General features: G+C 41.0%; 1 protein-coding gene across 2 annotated transcripts in view; it reads left to right on the plus strand.

Annotated features, from left to right (window-relative positions):
* The window catches only part of LOC148337443 (semaphorin-4B-like), a 57,319-nt gene extending 39,327 nt beyond the window's left edge, over positions 1 to 17,992 (plus strand). For both annotated transcript variants that reach the window (XM_088296432.1, XM_088296431.1), the window contains exons 5-15: positions 173 to 271; positions 2,491 to 2,602; positions 3,329 to 3,445; positions 4,777 to 4,934; positions 10,592 to 10,773; positions 11,626 to 11,776; positions 11,856 to 12,066; positions 12,931 to 13,046; positions 14,656 to 14,813; positions 15,297 to 15,388; positions 16,171 to 17,992. In XM_088296432.1, coding sequence (XP_088152558.1) covers positions 173 to 271; positions 2,491 to 2,602; positions 3,329 to 3,445; positions 4,777 to 4,934; positions 10,592 to 10,773; positions 11,626 to 11,776; positions 11,856 to 12,066; positions 12,931 to 13,046; positions 14,656 to 14,813; positions 15,297 to 15,388; positions 16,171 to 16,943 — 2,169 coding nt within the window. In that variant the 3' untranslated portion in view covers positions 16,944 to 17,992. The remainder of the gene's footprint in view (positions 1 to 172; positions 272 to 2,490; positions 2,603 to 3,328; positions 3,446 to 4,776; positions 4,935 to 10,591; positions 10,774 to 11,625; positions 11,777 to 11,855; positions 12,067 to 12,930; positions 13,047 to 14,655; positions 14,814 to 15,296; positions 15,389 to 16,170) is intronic.
* The last annotated feature ends 1,148 nt before the right edge of the window (positions 17,993 to 19,140 follow it).

A 19,140-nucleotide genomic window follows, 5' to 3' on the forward strand; every position in this document is an offset into this window, starting at 1 on the left:
CCCAATTCCACGGAGCCGGCAACCTTTTCTCCCCTTAGTACACTTGAGTTTTTTTTATCCCCACTAGGTACATTTTAATGTGTGCTTTATTTGATCATCTTAGGCCGAAACGTAGCAAGCTTTTGGATGAGGAAATTAACAACCTTCATGTTTTTGTTCGTCTCTCAACTAGACGGATTGCTTCAATTACATCAAGATTCTGCTGCGTCTCAACAGCACGCACCTGTACGTGTGTGGCACCTACGCCTTCAGCCCCATCTGCAGCTACATTGTAAGTCTTTCTCACCGAACCTGATGACATTACAAAATTGTTCTCATTTCAAAGTCAAATTCCGCATAAGTAAATAATGTTAAGTGTATTAATTTGTTACAGAGTGAAACAAATGCTAACATGTAATCTTCATCAACTATACAGGTGATCTTTTGAGTGACATTTTACATTCCTAACGGTCATACAAATGGAAAAAATAAGTTAACCGTTGAATAATTAATTAAAAACTCAGTAAAACTAAAATACATGTTGGATGCCTGACAGCGATGTGAGTACAGTGCTGTGAAAAAGTAGCTTTTTTTTATGCTAGCTACATGCTATTTGTGTTAGCCTCGCCATGATAAATGGTAACATCTGACCAAAAAAAACCAACATGCTAAAAAAAAAAAAAAACTAAACACACTCAGCAAACATCTCAAATAAAAGCTCCACTGACATGAAGAGATTTTGTGTGAGGAGGTTTTGTTAGCATTTTGGGGCCTATATTCCAGAAAATCTGAGAAGTTCCACTGTACAGTATTATCTATTTTGGTTTTTGAAGCTTGTTTTTTTTTTTTTTTCCTCCCCTCCGTTGCCATCTGAGCGTGACAGGACCCTGCTGAGGCAATTTATCCAGACAAGCCAACAGGGGGGTGCTTGGTGTGTGTGTGTGTGTGTGTGTGTGTGTGCGCATGTGCGCGTGGCTTCCAGTAGCAGACATGTTTATCTAGCAGAGGAGCGCGTCAGGAGTGGATGATAGACTATCAGCAGGGTGACACTGACGTCAGCTCTGTAAACTTTACCCGCTTTTGACGTCAAAAAGCGAAAGCATAACACAGGACGTTTCATTCTGAGGAGGACGGGGTGAACGCTCTTTATGTTGACACAGTGCAGGACAGTCTGTCACATGCATAACATTACATGTTTATTTTTATAGCTCTTCTTTAAACAGGCTTTGGACAGTCAGTCAGAGCGTTGAACTCAAAAGATGGATTTTGGCTGCATGGTTCAAGGGGCATCTTTTTTTTTTTTGCTTTCAATTGGCACAGTTTGGAGTTGCGTCATGGTAGCTTGGAGAGAAAACAAATCACAGGGAGGCAGATATCCTTAAATCAGAATCAGGCCAGCAAAAATCTGATACATATCAGATAATTGCCAATAGACCGGATTACAGTACCCTGTTAATGCAATGTTGACGTCACTGAAATGCACCAATCAGCCGTGGTGGACGGGAAGGCCTTCTCAGCTGGCCTAAAATAATCAAGAAATCATGATTATATTCTTCACATTGATTTCATATTATATCCTAGTGCTGTATTTTTCGGTGAGAGTTTTTATCCAATCAGAATTCAGCTCGCTCTTGTTGCCAGGCAGATTTCACAATACCAATAGCACTCACTATTCGTCCGAGGTCTTCAGATACAATCGGGCGTTTGTTCTGTGTCTCAAGTGGGCTTTTACAGGTGAGAAACAGTTGCAATAGCCAATCAGATCACAAATTGGTTACAATGAGCCTTCTCGCTGGCCTTACGCTGAACGTGATGAACGCGTATTGTGATTGGGTCTCACTCATGAGGGGGCAGCGCTATGCGGAATCAACACACCCAAAAGTCGTAACTGGCAACCATTCATAAATCTAAAATAAATTCTAGCTTTTTTAAACCTCAATGGCCAAAGGAGGGAAAAGTGTGGATTTAATTGCAGATACACTTGCGAGGCCATTTTCAAGACGGACCTTTCAAAAGAAGCTAGGTCATCCAACACTCACTCAGTACTTTGTAAGTGTGTTTCAATATATTATTTCTCCAACCATTCACACTCCTTTTCACACCGGTAAACAGTTTAGAGTATCATGTGAGAAAGCCTTTTTTCATTTTTGTGAAGAGTCAGGCAGACCTTTAGGATTATTCTGCTATACTTGAGTCCCGTGTCAATTCGTGAGTTTTCATTCATTCTCATGGATTCAATTACAAAAGCCTATGGAAATAAAAGAAAAAAAAAAGTTGAAAGAAAACATGTTTGATCACCACTTGCTTATTAAAGCGGAGCATGAAGGCTCATGTGCCAGATCGAAGACCACTTTGCTCACGATTCAAACCATATGTGTGGTAAACGACAACCTGTTTACTCACCATCCACGCTTGCCAGTAAGTCAGCTCGCTTGTGTATTTTAGCGCTGGAGGCGGCTGAGGTCATTGTTATTAGGGTGACATCATCACACTGTGCCTGTCTGTCTGCAGAACACGTCCACATTCACGCTAGCGAGGGATGACGCCGGCGAGGTGGCGATGGAGGATGGACGCAGCCGCTGCCCTTTTAATCCCGAGTACAAATCCACCGCCATCATTGTTGGTACGCATTTTTTTAATTTATTTTTTAAAGCAGCATATTTAACTCCATAAGAAATACATATACCTTTTCAGAAACGTAGTCCTTGCCTCCCAAAGACGTATTTATACGTCTTAGCTTTTTTTTTTTTTTTTTTTTTGCGTCTTAACTCCTTGTTTTTATACCATTAGAACAAAATATTCTGTTGGCCTCACCAAATCATTCAAAAACCAGAAAAACACTGGGATTGAGGGGATTCCTCTAGTGCAAAGGGCTGGGATTAAATGAGTGAAACTTTAGACCTCTAGTGAGCCATAGAGGTCTTTTTGCTAGTCAAAGTTTGTTCTAACAGGTTTTGCTCTGAACAACCAATCAAAATGGGAATATATTGATGTCATCAAAGGCCAGGGACTATGAGGACAAATTGAAAATTTTGTTGGTCGAAAAGTCTCATTGCTATTGTGAAAGTTCCATGAACCAACATTAGTGATTCTGAAGGCCCTGGGCAGATTAGCATGTGTCTTCTGTTTGTGGTTCAGCTATCAGTAAATAATGAGCGGGTTATTAGCATTTGGCTAATCCGCCATTCAGACTCTCTTCACTCGCAACGCAAGCGTATCGTTTCTTTCTAATGGATTACGTTGCCGTTTTAAATTTCCCCATTGTGGGACTAATAAAGGACATCTTTATAATCCATTTTAAATATATTCCATTTTGTTGCTTCATTTTTTTTTTTTTTTTTTTTTTAAGATGGTGAGTTATACACAGGCACAGTCAGCAACTTCCAAGGGAACGAGCCTGTCATTTATAAGAGTTTGGGCCAAGGAACAGCACTGAAGACGGAAAATTCTTTAAAATGGCTGCAAGGTAAAAAAAAAAAAAAAATTCTATTCATCCTCACATCGCACCGCATACACACAATAGCTTGATTGTAGAGTATATTAAATTTTGATACTCCTGTGTGAGGTTCATTAGGTACAGTGAAGAGTCAAACTTGTCCATAAATGTGAGTGAGTGTTTTTTTTTTTTGTCTCTGTGTGTTCTGTGGTCGACTTGGAAACCAGTCCAGAGCGCACCCCGCCTCTCACCCAAAGTTATGGATGTGCTTATTTTTCACCCGCCTATGAGGGAGTTATTGGGAAACGGTTGCAAACAATTGGTACCCCTATACAACGGTGCTAAAAAGATGGTCAGAATACAAGTTCAGTCACGCCTTGAGATGTGAGTTTCATTAGTTCGGTGACCATGCTCATAACTCAAAACTCTCATATTTTGGATCATCATCAAAGAATGTCAATGTCACTCGTCATTTCCCCCAAAATTTGTTGTCATGTTTTAAATATAATGGCACTCTATAACATTTTGCAAAAAGCATACAGGAATGACATAATTTGTTGTAATAAGTTGTAAAGAATTAAACATTTAGAACAACGCGGTCAATGACTTTTTGCATTGCGTGTTAGCATTAAGATAGCGGACTTTCGTCAAAAAGTTTAGGTGGTTTGATTAAATCGAAAACATTTCTCTTTGTTTTGTTTAATTTGGCAACAAGTTTCAACTCAGATTGGCAATAAACAGCTTGAAGCCTGAATTGTTCACCATTCAGCGTCCATATCTTGAATTTTGGCTCAAAAAGCAAAGCAAAAAAAAAAATGTCTGAACACCAGCTTGTATCTTGAAAACAAGCGTGCAAGTCTGGTCACTCATATCTCAAGGTACCACTTTATTATTCCCTCAATTTTGACTGAATGGCAACATTAAGAAAAATACATCTAACTGAACTTGGGTGATACAAGGCTTACTTTATCCATTTTGTATCTGTGTCGGACCGAGCAGGTAAGCTCCCAAAAGTAAGTGCTCATTAGTTTGTCGCATGCAGAGAGGACAAGCTCCTCTTTAGTTGGCTGACTTCTGTCAGCGGGCACACATGCTCTTTGTCAGCGCTCTGCCAAAGGACGCCGTGCGCTGTACACAATTAAGGCCTCTTTTGTATTTGGTTCTGTCTGTAATTCATGCTGATGAGACATCTGAGTGCAATTACAGCCAAAAGGGTTTAAGCATCATCCACTCTCCCAGAACTGACTTATTGTATTTATACCGTTTGCGAGAAAAAAATCAACGTTGAAGCTGGTTCCTGTGCATAAAGGCAAAAACACAGTGATGCCGTTTTTGTTTGTTTTGCTCTATTTTTCCCACAGATCCCATCTTTGTGGGCTCGGCTTACATCGAAGAGAGTCAGCCAATAGGGAACCCCGTGGGCGACGACGACAAGATTTACTTCTTCTTCAGCGAGGCGGGGAAGGAATTTGACTTCTTCGACAACACCATTGTGTCGAGGATCGCTCGCGTGTGCAAGGTAAGACGACACCTATGGTCGGCTGCGCACACACAAAAAAATTTTTAAAAAAATCGAATAAAAGCCAGACGCGGCGGGCCTCCAGCTGCTTTTGTGTTTAACGTGAATGGACTTGCCACGAAGAGAGAGGCGGAACGCTCCCATGTTGGAACATGCATGAAGTGTGATGGAAATAGTGCATCACAAGATTTTTTTTGTCTAACTGCACAAACTTGTTTTGAACACATTAAGTGTCCCGGCTGAGGAATCTTCCTCCATTTTTTTTTTCTTTTTTTTTTTTTTTTTTAACTTTGAATGTCATCAGTCTTGGCTGTGCCTTCCTCACCTTCACACCGTGTTGTTGTGGATACATTATGATTAAGGCCTGGCCGATATGCATTATTTAATGCCGATGCAGATTTAATGGCAGAAAAAAATAATGCAGATCACCAATTATTCGTCTGATTCATTAAAAACAATTAGAATCCGTCTATAAATGGATTTTTGCTCTTCGTGGGGCGGCCTGGTCCTTCTTCACTGCCAATAATGGGTGTCAACTGTAAAAATAATAACTTTCCTTTTCCATTCACAGAATGTATTCTGTGGCACAATTAATTTAAATAATGAACGACCTTGTCACATGCGTGTTACCAGTAGTTAAATGTGTGCCATATTTTAAACACATTTATGTTTAATTCGATTTTTTTTTTTTTTTTTCAACAAATTGTGACTTTAGGTTGCGTGTGCAATAGTGGCCAATTCCTTGCACAAAATGCATTGCTCACCTAATCATTGCTTTTAAAAATGAGGAATTCCTTTTTTTTTTTTTTTTTTTTTTGAATGACAGGTCCTTATCAAAAAATGTCATTATTTATATTTAAATTTACGTACAAAGTTATTTGTGTGCAACTGCTGTAAATGGTTTGCGCCATTATGGTAAAAGCAACCGACAAATAACAAGCTACTTTTACTCAAGCATCATAATTTCCAGACTTCAAAATGCATCTGATTAAAAGCTGCAACGACAAAATTTAGCCAGAAAAATGCATTTGTACGTACATTGTCCGCTTCTTTTTAATAGCCGCGAGTTTCCACGTTATAATATGAGATATTTGCAAAGAAAGCGTGAAAACTAAGCGACAGCTGACTCACTCCCACATGGCTTTGGCGCTCGGGTGGCTCCTGAAGGTGCGCTGGTGCCGAGTTTTCTGGGTTCTGTATATGGAAATGAGTGTGAAAGTAACCCCGAATTGTGTTTTTCTTTCCGGTGGTTTTTTTTGTTATTGCACTGAAGGCAGCACATTGACTTGCTGCTTACTGCAGGTAGTGAGGGGAAAATGAAGCTTTGAATTTGCTTCATGAACCAGTTGTTGAATTTTTGAGTCCTGTAGATGGCACTCTTGCTTTAAATAAAAAATGTCAAGTCAGTGTGCTTTCAGCCAAATGTTGAACCGAGAGTGCCATCTACAGGAGTCCCAAAATACTACAACTGGTTCATGAAGCACATTTGAAGCTTCATTTACCCATCACTAACTGCAGGTGCTTGGTTTATTTTTGCACTGCATTGTAATGTGCGTGTGTGTGTGTGTGTGTGTCTCATGTTCAGTGTTAGTTATTTCCCAAATGTATCCATCCAAACATTTTCCATAGCGCTTATTCTCATTAGTGTTGCAGGCAGGACTTGTCATTTATCCAACCCACCAATTGCAGGCTAATTTCATCTTTGTAGGTTGACATGACCACTACCACTATGGTGGGTTGTGTTTGAAATCTAAAAAAAAAAATGCTGACTAGTCAGGATTGCGTCAATGATCAAAATGCTTTACAATTAATTTAACAATCAACATCATTTTTGATTTCTTCTCCGTGACAGTGTAATAAATTAGCTTTTTTGGGGGGGGGAGGCAAATTTAATTCACGATTTAACATGATTATCATCTTTACCAATGCAGCATTTTGGTGAATTTTCCTGTGACTATATTTTAATGAAAGCCCACATTCCCGTCTCCATGTTATGCACCAGTGTTTATTTAATCTTGGCAAACTCCCCCCTTAGCTCAGCGTGTGTGTTGTCAGATAAAGCGGCCCATCGTTGAACATGTTTGAAGCTTTCCCGCCGTGTTTCTACTACTGTTTTGCTGTGCCTCGCCAAGTCATTCCGCTTGAGAGTTGTTGTTTTTCTATTCCGACGTCTCCGCCTTCCCTTTCTCCCACTCTGGCTTTCCTGTGTTTATTCAGGTGTGCACACTGGATGCGGGGATGTGGAAAAGGTGCTGGATTACTCACTGAAGTGTAGAACTGCTGCTCGTAATCAGGGCTGGAAGAAAATGGCGATGTAGCACGACAGTTATCGGTGCAATAGCAACCGATGCCAAAGCGTCGGAGTGGCCGGCCAATTTCAACGGAAATTTAGACAAACATCTTCGTCGTTATTACATTCGCATACATGGTCAATTTTGAGTTATTATGTTTTAATATAACAACAACCTAGGATAATCACCTAGGGGCAATTCAGAGGGTCCTACCACGCATGTTTTTGGAATGTGGGAGGCAACCGGAGTACCCGGAGAAAAGCCACGCAAGCGCGGGGAGAACATGCAAATTTCACACTAGAAGGCCAGAGCCGGAATCGAACTGTGCAAATTTGAGCTGTGAGGCGGACATGCTAATCAGTCACCCGCTCTAGCAAAATTCCGTCCATGCAAATTTCATTGTAAACTATGAAGGCGATGCTTTGCTCTATGGGAACGTTTTTATTTTAATTTGCGTTCCTTTTGCAATCTTTTTTTATTAGCTTAAAAAAACAGAAGCGTGATTCATTTTTGTCAAATATTGAGCCGTTAATTAGTTTATTTCCGTTAATTGGACAAATCTACTTTTCAGTTGAATGGAAACGTCAATTTCTCTCTTCCCCTAATTAAATTATGTTTGATTAAAGTGCAAGAAGCTTGTTTCTAACAATTTTTCATGGCAATTAGAATGTAATTGCTGTATCGTGATATTTCTATTATTGACGAAATGAAAACACTGTGCTGCCTCGTTAGGTCATTTCCCTTGATATACATTCTATTGGTTTTATAATTTATGACCCATTCCGATTAATGTATTCCAGTCTGCCTGTGCTTGATATAACACCTGTTGATGTCAATTCATTTTTAGTGTAGCTTGACATTTTATATATCTACTAATGCTGGCTGTTGTATATAGTTTTGTATATACTCACAAAAAGTTCGGGAAAATGAACTACCGTATTTTCCAGACTATAAGCCGCTAATTTTGAACCATGCGGCTAATACAGTGGTGCGGCTTTTCTGTGGATTTTTTTCCGCCAGTAGGGGGCGCTCTATAGTTCAGAAAATACACAAAATAAATCTCAATTTTTTTTTTAAGAAAAAAAAATTCCTCTTGGTCTGTTCTGTTTTAATTAGCCAAGTTGTTGCCATGTTAGATGTTTTAACAATCTGTTTATGTGCATTCACAGTACAAAATCGTCCTGTACATGCAGTCAGCAACTCATGTTTTTCAACATAGAAAACTGCGGTCTTGTATATAGTTTTTTTTTGTTTTGTTTTGTTTTTCAAAAAGAGCTGCTGCGGCTTATGCGCCTTATAGTCCGGAAAATGGTGATTGTCCCATTCATTATAATTATTATTATTATTGGACTTTTATTTTGTGTCTGTCGGAATCAGCATCAGCATGCAGTAAACAACCATTTTTTTCCAGCATAGAAAACTGTGGCTAATTGCCTGGTGTGGCTTGTTTTTCGTATTTCTTTTTTTTAAGCTGCTGTGGCTTTTGTGCGGGTGCGCCTTAAATTCCCAAAAATACAGTACTGATAATTTCTTCCAACTTAATTTGACCTCTTCAACTTTTCAATGCACACGTCCTATTCTGTCTTGTAATGTCACCCAAAAGCCCAATATCACTACAAGAATGTCGTTTTTCCATTATTTTTCTGTATTGTGTTTAAAGATTCTGCTCTATAATGTGAAATATTGCGGTTGCCGAGCCATATTTTCACAGTTCAGCCATCCGGTGGGGGTTGCCCCCCATAGAAAAGTACAATACAAGCATACTTAACAAGAGCAGTGGACAGCTGAGAGAGCAGGAATGCACGCGCCTCATTACTGTATGAGCAAAGGCTACTGCGGTGCAGCTTAATTGGCTCCCAGCCCTGCAGCAATCCCGCCAGGCTTCACCTCGACACGCAGCGAGATGATTGTTCATGTTTAAGAGCTTGCAGCGGGAGGGAATGTTGCACTTCTCACATGTTCTTCCCTCCCTCCCCGGCGCTCTTGGAACAGAGTTCAGCGTTATCGAGGCCTTGGCGCTGCTACGACCTGTCGTGAGATTTGGATGTTTTCTCTTGCTCCTCCCCACGAGCCACCTGGCCGTTGGTTCTCTTCGCCGCGTGTTTACAGGCTCGCTGATAATTACCAGGGTCGTCTGATGAGTGTTTATGTTGAAGATTCTTCCTGTCTCCGTTAAATCTCAGGGGGGAAGGAGTGAGGCACGACCCTAAAAGCGTTTATTAATATCTCGGCTTTGTGTCCTCACATTTAAGAGGCAACGGCGAGCAAGTTGAAGTATTATTCATGTTTGTGGTATAATTCATTTAAAGGAGACATGTTTTTTTTAATTTTTTTCCCACAGGAAGTGGTAACTCTCTCCTACTCTGGTCACACGGCTAGTCTTTAAATAAACACAGTACCGCTCATCCTCTAGCTAGCGGAGGTCCTCTGTAAAAAAAAAAAAACAAAAAAAAACACAAAAGAACTATGAATGCTACTTCGTAGTTTCTAACATGATGAAAATAAGAAACTGTTGAGTTTGCAAAAAGAAAAGATCGAAGCTGCTGATGTTTCCCTTTGAATGGCGTTTATGTGGTTTGTCACCATAAGCGGCCCCCCCGCCCCCGAGGACAACCAAAACCGGATGGCGGCGCATTTGACACTTTGAAGCATTTCGTAGCACTGTTACTGATTATATTTGATGGTTGCCACGGCTGCTGCCTTGATCGGAGTCTCAATTGGTTTATCGAGACTAGGGCTGTCAAAATGAAAGCGTTTACTCAGGTGATTAATCCCAAAAATTTTAACTCGGGTAAATATTTTAACTCAGTTAACTCAGTTTGATTTACTTAAAAAAATAATTTGCATAGTTTGCAAATATTGTGCCATATTAGCTGTCTTTAGCACGTCTGTGTTTAAGTTACCACTGGGCCTTGCAAATTAACACCGCTGGAGTGTTGATGCTTGTGGGCAGTTGTGAGAAATGTTTTTGAGAAAAGTGCCTGTAAAGATGACTCAGTTTAGATCATATTCAAGAATCAAAACTATTAGAACAATCTTTGAATTAAATACACTTCATATTTGGTGATTTTGCATCAATTCCAAGATATTATTCAAGTAAATGTCTGTTATAAATTTTGCGAAAAAATAGTAGTTGAAAAAGGTGATTAATCACAATTAATCATGGAATTTATTGTGATTAATTAGTTTTTCATCATGACCGAACCCCAATGCACATCAAACACCTCGGGGAGGAATTAATCTTTTTCTACCACACCAAACGTTTAGTGACTCTGGGGACAGAAAAAAATGGCCTTCTCCAAACTGTTCCCATGGAATCATGAATGTCTTCCAATTCTCAACATATTTGTTGACGCTTGTTTCCAGGGAGACCGAGGTGGCGAGCGTGTGCTGCAGAAGAAGTGGACCACGTTCCTGAAGGCCCAGCTCCTGTGTTCCCTGCCTGATGACGGCTTCCCTTTCAACATCATCCAGGACATGTTTGTCCTGAAGCCAATGGGAGACAGCTGGGAGAGCACCGTCTTCTACGGCGTCTTCACGTCACAGTGGTAAGAGGCAAAGACGGGTGAACGTAGCGTGTGGTGTTGGGGTTCCGCTGAGCGATAATACACTCTGCAAATATCAACTCCACAGCAGTGTTGTTTTTGGCAGATTTTAGATTTAGTCTTAGTTTTAGTCATTTGGACGATAATGCTCATTCAGTCACTCCTATTTGTGTTAGTTTTAGTCGACAGAAACGCCCAAAAAAAGTTTCAATCTTGTTTTCGTCAATTTATTTGACGAAAACTCAAAAGGTTTTTCTTATATTTTTGTTAAATCTTGGCATACAAGGTTTCCACCCAATAGCAAAGAATTTCTGTTCGACTACTAAGGATTATGCATTATAAGCAGATAAAGTGGTCAATGCTCATTGCTCCAAAATAAGACGAGAATCCAAATATTTTATTTGGCAACTTTTGTGGCTTTAAAGCAACATTAATAAACAAAATGTTTTCATAACATAGGCTTATAGTAGCAGTTTTTTTTTTTTTTTTTTTTTTTTGCACCAGTGGCATTTTTTTTTTTTTTTTTTTTTTTGGGAAGACAGATTACATGTACAATGGGAAGTGATGTCAGAAATTTTCAACACGTCTGACGGACCACACGCAAACAATTTCGTCTTGTCTCGTCTCGTCAACGAAAATTCATTTTCGTCGCGTCATGTTTTCGTCATCAAAGAGCCACGTTTAGCTCGTCATCGTCTCGTTATCGTCCACAGCTGTCGTTTGCAGAACTGAACATGCCAAACGTCTCTTCAAATTAGCCATATCAAAATCACTGGCAGCTGACCACCTTTTTTTTTTACTTCTTGAACGAATCATATAGCATGTATAACACGTCAATGACACGTCATGTCACAGGTACAAAGGCGCGTCGGGCAGCTCTGCGGTTTGTGCCTTCACCATGGCACAGGTGGAGCGGGCCTTCAGTGGGCGCTACAAGCAGGTCAACCGGGAGACCCAGCAGTGGTATACGTACAACCACCCGGCACCGGAACCACGACCCGGAGCGGTTAGTTGCATCACATGCATACGCTCTGTTTGGATGAATGTGTATTTAATTATCCGCCTCTTATTTCCTGCCCGCGCAGTGTGTGACCAACCACGCCAGGCAAATGGGAATCCAGTCGTCCTTGCACATGCCCGACAAGGTGCTCAACTTTGTCAAGGATCATTTCCTGATGGACAGCGTGATCCGCAGCGCCCCCTTGCTGCTGAAACGCAGCGTGCGCTACACGCAGATTGCCGTTCACAAGATCCAGGGGATGGAGAGAGCCTATGATGTGCTCTTCATCGGAACAGGTTGAATAAAACAAAAAAAAAAAACCCCAAACCACATGAGAGTTTGGAAGAATGATTTCAAACTGTGCCATGATGTACAGAAATGAACTGGTACATTTTGGGACAGTTTCAGAGAGGTTTATTTGTATTGCATAAAGGCTAGGCAGTTTGATTTGTCGGTATTTTGCACATTTCATACACAAGGCAACTCGATGTGCTTCACTCAACCAAAAGCACAAGATTCAAAAGTGTTTCCAAAAATACATTAAAAAAAGACATCAAACGCAAAGAGAGCCAAAGTATCTCACACAGAATTATCAAAACATTGACAACATATTTAAAAACAAACTTAAATGGATTTCAAATCCAAAATAAGTATACTTAAAATTAACTTAATCAAATTATGGGGTAAAAGTGTCATTTTTAACCTGGATTTTAACCTCCCTTCACTTCCTCTGTCAGTTTATTCCACTTGCGTGCAGCATAACAGCTAAATGCCACTTCGCCGTGTTTGCGTTGAAACTAATTGACCTGACATCGCCGAGCTCAGAGCCCTAGTGGGTTTATATTAAATAGCGTTTCTTCAATATATTCAGCACCCAACCCATTTAGTATTTTATAGACCAATTGTAGAATTTTAAAAATTATTCTACAGTGGACTGGGTGGCGTATATGGGCGTGGCCTCGCACAGTTCGCCAATGAAGCACAGCCGTTTCTCATCCTACAAAAATCAATGCAGCTCAGCTTACCTTTCAGGAATTGTAGTCTGGCTCTCACTTGAAAGTGTCTTTGGATGTTTGCCCAATTTTGTTCATCTTGCCATAAGTCGGGAAACTCTGAAACCTGCAACCCATTTTTATTATTTATTTTTCTGTTGTGCCCAGATGACGGAAAGCTGCACAAGGCGGTCAACGCCAACGACAAGATGCACATCATCGAAGAGATGGTTCTGTTTGCCGACCCGCAACCCGTGCAGCACATCGAACTGGACCCTCAGAGGGTAACTACGTTTTACAAAGCTTTTTAGATGACAATTCGTTCAACTCTGAAGAGCTAAATTTACCAAGCCGCCCGAAGACATCCCTCCCCTCTGGGGCCGTCTTGCTGCGTTTTCTTAAGAGTTATTTGGCCATCTGGAGCACGGTTTATGATCCTCTGCTGGTGTTTTAGCCGCAGCTCAATTTCATTACCTTCCTTTCTTTATGACATAATGGCCTCTCCCAGAGGACAAAATGGACTCTTATCGAAAGATTGTCGTTCTAATAAAGTCCGAGCTACTTTCCCATGTATCCTGGCCGATGAAAGACAAACGAGATGATTCAGTAATGTTTGTTTAATATACTACCGGGAAAGACGGCCTTAATATAGACTCGACAGCATGCGCATCAAAGTTGCTGAAATGCGTGGTCACCCCCAATTTAATACCCCACTGGCGTCAAGCAAGAGAACATCTGGACAGATTTTGTGCTCTATTTACCGAAATTGTTTTTAACTATATAATTGTTTTGGCGTGAAGGAGCACAGCGGTATAGCATTTTGCACGGCCGTCTTGCGTTTCTGAAATTCGGGGTTCTAATATCAGCTCGGGCCTTTCTTTGTGGAGTTTAAATGTTCTGCCTGTGCTTGTGTGCATTTTGTCAAGATTAAATAAAAGCACTTGAAAAGTAGGCTATTAGTTTGGTTTTAAAGTTCTCAATGGGATTTTGATGCTCACAAAAAATACATAATTTTTTTAAAGAATTTTGGAAAATATGAAATCTTGTGGAGCTGTGAAGGCATTTTTTTTTTATTTTTTGTTTCTGTCAAGAATTTTTTTTATTTATGTATTTATTTTAAATGCATGTTTATGTAAATGAAAGCAATAAAGATGGAGCGTGTTCACCGGTTGGACAAGTTTAATAGAATTTTACTTCGAACTTGGCTTGAAATACTTTGGCATGAAACCAGTTGTTGATATTAAGCATGATTGCCAAACAAACGAAAAAAAAAACATCTGAAGCAATTGTTAAACAAAAGAGGACATTTCTTGACCGCAAGAAACGTTCCAAGTCCTCCACCATGAGTATTGCCGTCTCCAGCGTACTCTCAAACAGTTAGGGTAGCCAAAACTGAACCACAAGTACATAAATGCGCATTTTAAAAAAATAATGCGATCTCTCCCTTGCAAAAAAAAAAATCTTTGCGAGGCACCGTTTATTTTTTTGCGAGGAAACGCGATCTTTGTGAGGGAACGTAATCTTCGCAAGGGAACCTCAACTTTGCGAGGGAACGCAAAGGGTTTTTTTTTTTTTTTTTCCAAGGGAGGGAATGGCTTTTATTTTTTATTTTTTTTAATATATGCATGATTTAAAGAGCATTTTTGCCATACATCTTGTTAGGAAAATGCGTGATCCTATTTTACTGCTTTACTCATATTCCACAAATACAATAATCAATCAGAATGCCATGTTTCGACTTGTGGGCTAGCATAGAACATATTCTTGAAAAGAAATGTTTTGGATCGACTTCCCCTCAAATGGAACGAGTGCATGTGTTTTTGTGATTTTACAGAATTTTTTTTTTTACAGATTTAATACCAACATACACATTTTGGTGACTCCCTTGTGCAGGGCCTTCTGTTTGTGTCGTCCTACTCGGGTCTGGTGGAGGTCCCCGTGGCCAATTGCTCCAACTACTTAAGCTGCGGCGAGTGTGTCCTGTCCCGAGACCCTTACTGCGCCTGGACCGGACGCCTTTGTCGAGACGTCAGGATGGCACCACCTGACAGGTAGGGTTGCAAGATCGGGGCCGCCAAACAACACAATGCAACTCATTCCAGGATACTGTTCATAGAGAGAAAGGGGGTGCCGACGACACGCATCTCTATTTAACTACTACAAACCACGATAGTCAACGTCACCATAAATTGCTTTTGAGACTTACCCAATTTAACAAAAATACATTTCGGATTTTCCAGAACCTAATATTTAATTGGCTTGAGTAGATTTCATGGCTGTATTACCACATGTACTGTAATATACGACTTAAGTGGTTCCACACGTCGTATCAAAACAAATAAAAAAACAGGCCAATTATCACGTGAGCTTCCACAAAATGCAGTTTCAAAGAAGATAGTTCCCTCTTGTCAAGCTGAACTGGCTTTATGATCACGCCATTAATGAAAGGCTTGCGCTACACGGGTGAGCATGTGCACGCAACATGTCACTGAACTGCAGCTGGGGGATTCTTTGTGTGTCATGTTCTGTCGCAGCCACTGGCAGCAAGATGTGGAGGAGGCTGACACTTCGGCCATTTGTAACAGGACGCTCTCCGGTCCGAGATCCGCACAACCAGCAGTTGGTCGTGAGTTGGATTTTTTTTTTTTTTTTTTTTTTTTTTTAGAATGACGCTTTGCTTCATAAAAACAAGACTTGGTTGATTGTTAATGTAACGACAGCTGGGTTACATTAACATTACAGAACATAACCAATTCGCCCTACAAAAGCTAAACAAAGTGTATGCGAATTTTAGTTTTATATTGACCTTTTATTGAATTATTAAGGCAGCATATTTAAGATAATGAAGTTTTTTTTATTTTTTTATTTTTTTTAATGCAAGTCAATGTAATAAGTGTTTCGGGATGAACATTATTAATATCTAAATGTTCTAATTTCTTTATTGTGCAGTATAATTGTGTTATTAATTTTGTTCGTGTTAATATTTACTCCGAATTTCCATTCATTTCATTGCGGAAGAGGATTTGAGATACACGTTTTGAGTTATTAACTTGGTCACAGAATGAATTTAACTCATGTCTCAAAGCAGCGCTGTATGCATTATAAATGACAATCAATTGATATTTTTTAGTGGTTTCTAGTTCGTAGAATTCTGTAGCTGTCAAAGATTTTAAAAAATATATATCTTAAAATATATATTATAAAATATATTTTCATAAAAATATTTTTTTTTTTAAAACCCATTTTTTCTCCAGGAAAACATCCTTCCAAAAAATATATTATTAAAGTTTGATTCATTTAGAATGCACAGTGTACTGAATTAAATTTGCTTGAGGCTCTAATATTGTAAAGTTCTCTTATTTATGATGAAACACATTTATTCTTGTTTGTGTGCACTCTTGGGGACAGGTGGATCCCGTTGCCAGCTCATCACAATCCCTTCTAACACATTCCGGGTGTTACCCTGCAAGCTGCGCTCCAACCTGGCCCAAAGAAAGTGGCGCTACAGTGACAGCGCCAGCCAGTCCCTGTACGCCACGCCCGATGGCAGCCTGGTGGTGGTGGCGCAGGCCGACAAGACGGAGACCTACGAGTGCTGGTCGGAAGAGGAGAGCTTCCGCCAGCTGCTGGCCAACTACTGCGTGAGAGCCCAACCCCGGCACGAGAGCACCACGACGGCGTTGGGCCACTCGCGCACGCCGCACGTGAAGCTCGAGGAGGTCATGATCCTTCCCGGCGAGTCTCGCTCGCAGCAGATCCACACCAAGACCTACTGGAACGAGCTCATCGTGGTGTGCGCCCTGCTCGCCTTCTCGCTCGTCGTCTTCTCCTTGTTCGTCATCTACCGCAACCGCGACCACATGAAGTCCATGCTCAAGCAAGGCGAGTGCGCCAGCATGCAGCAGAAGAAACCCAGGATAGCCGGCAAGCCCGCCGAGAGCCTGCCGCTCAACGGCAACACCATCCCCGTGTCCACGTCGGACCACAAGGGCTACCAGACGCTCAACGACAACTACATCTGCAGCACGCCCACCAGGGAGTCCTCGCCGGAGAGCAAGAGCTTCTCCGACGCTTCCGACGGGCGACCGCTAAACGTCAAGGAGAGCCACGTGGAGTACTCGCCCACTTGCCCGCGGCCCAGAGTGAGGTTAGGCTCGGAGATTAAAGACTCCATTGTGTGAGACGAGACCCCGGCAGCTTTTTATTTTGCTCATTTCCTTTGCTTTCAAGCTGCGTGTGGGACGGGAAAAGCAGCTCCAGCAGGGTTGAGGACGTGGCAGCTGTTCTCCAGTAGATTTAGTCCATTTCCTCATGGCCACTAATTGCATACAAAATGCGCGCAGAGAGCGGCAATGCAAGACAGAAGACGCTCTCTCAGTATTTATGAGTCAATTGTCCTTAGACGTCTACTGCCCCCTCGGCCACGCAAAAGCCACCAAGTTCAGGTTCAAGGAGGACAAAACAAACAAAAAAAACTGTGTCCTCACCAAGACTGTACGGACGATGATGAAGGACAATGAGACTGTACGACATCGTGACAGAAAAAAATGCACGGCGAAAAGACTTGCACCGCCTGAATGTATGGCCGGAAAAGAAAAAAAAAGTCTTTATTCGCGCCGTGGACTGTCAGCTGACGAGCGGCGAGGCTGAATCGTGCAGGTACTACGATGATGTTGAAATATGAGAACATTAAGCGGGGTACATGCATATTGATCACATTTTCCCTCCCTTGATCAACGCCAGGAAAGACCTGATTTTTTTTGGATGTCACTGAAAGATTAGCCTGTGGTGTCTTTTTGGGAAAACTACAACCATAAATGTTAAACCTGTTCAATATCAACACCGAGATGGGCTGTTCCTCAGCCTCCATGATTGTGACGCGGATCGATTGCCAATGAGGAGAAAGCTTGCGGAAGCTGGCGCTGGTATCTGACACAAATCGAGGAGCAACTTGTTGAGTTGAGTGTTTGTGTGACATGTCTGACAAGTCGTTCAATGCGAGACACGTGACATGGAGACAAGTCGAAGAGTTTGCAACCACCGCAATATTTCGTTAGCAAATACTTGGGCTGTGTTCGGAATCGTTCGCTAATTCCTTACTCCCAAATTACTGCATAGAGATTTTTAAATTGTAGACTCCAGTGAACGTATTTGCAGTTCGGCATTCATTAATGCCAGGGAGAGCATGCGAACTCGACACTGGAAGGCCATAGCCCAAAAAAAAAACAAATTTGAAACACTACTGAGGCATGCGGTGAATTATGTCCTTGCTGTTGCGTAACGACAATGGACCTTCAGTATTACGCTTTGAACTAATCAATGAAGAACAATTAATTTAAATTATTTTGAGCTGAGTATGTTCTAAAAAAAAAAAATGAATGCAAACAGAGTCCATCCGTTATTTTGTATTGACTTTATTTTTTTTTTTATGTATCAGCTCTATACCTCTTGGGATATTTTGCTTTTCTCGTGACCTTTACCCGCTCACCACTAACCCTCAATACTACAATTTTTCTATTACTCAATATAGCCTGGGAGTGATTCCGAACACAGCCACAACCGATCTTTTATTTCTTCTTTGTGTTTTTTGGGGGGGGCTGGTTGGGTGTCCTGTGGCACTCTGCTGCCACTCACAGGTCAATCTTGGCATTGCAACAGACATTATTTTGTGTTGAGTATGCCGCGATGATCATGTTGAGTACTCCCCACTATGGCTGTGTCCAAATTCACGGGCTGAGTCCTCCGAAGGCCGCTCATTTCGGCCGCATTTTGTCACTTCCGGCGCAACTCGACTTGACGTGGTGTCGCGCCGGAAGTGACGTTACGCAGCAGAAAAGCACAGCTTGTAAATTTAGACGCAGCCTATGAGAACACATTTGGGGATTTTTTTGGGTGCGTGTATACCCCGCTTTACTTAATAGAAAGCCAAGGAGTAAAAAAATAATAATCTTCAGGGTCGCACTGAATCATCCCATGCTCTGTGCCAAAAAAAAATAACAAAAAAGAAGCAACAATTAACAAAATGCAATAGTGCCATTTGTGTTGTGATGACTTTCTTCGTTTTAGGATCGCAAAGAGCACACATCGACATTTGTCAAAGGCACTAAAGTATCATCCTGTATTCAGTGACTTTTATATGACTTAAAAAAAAATTTAAAAGTGGCTTGCAGACCACTTAGTTAGACAAACCAGCAATTCTACACTACTCTCTCCTTCTGTCTACTTCTCGTACTACAACAATGTACTCAACTGTGCAAACCTCAAAAATGTCAAAACTAAAATAGAATCGTTGTTAGATCGCAGGTATAGCAATGGATAACAACAGAATTGCTTTTTCCTGCGCACGTCACATGCTTTTCGTGGTCACTTGTTGCAAGA

Source organism: Idiotropiscis lumnitzeri, chromosome 5 (genome assembly GCF_059441095.1).
Source record: "Idiotropiscis lumnitzeri isolate Australia: NSW breed Sydney's pygmy pipehorse chromosome 5, RoL_Ilum_1.0, whole genome shotgun sequence".
NCBI lineage: Eukaryota > Metazoa > Chordata > Actinopteri > Syngnathiformes > Syngnathidae > Idiotropiscis > Idiotropiscis lumnitzeri.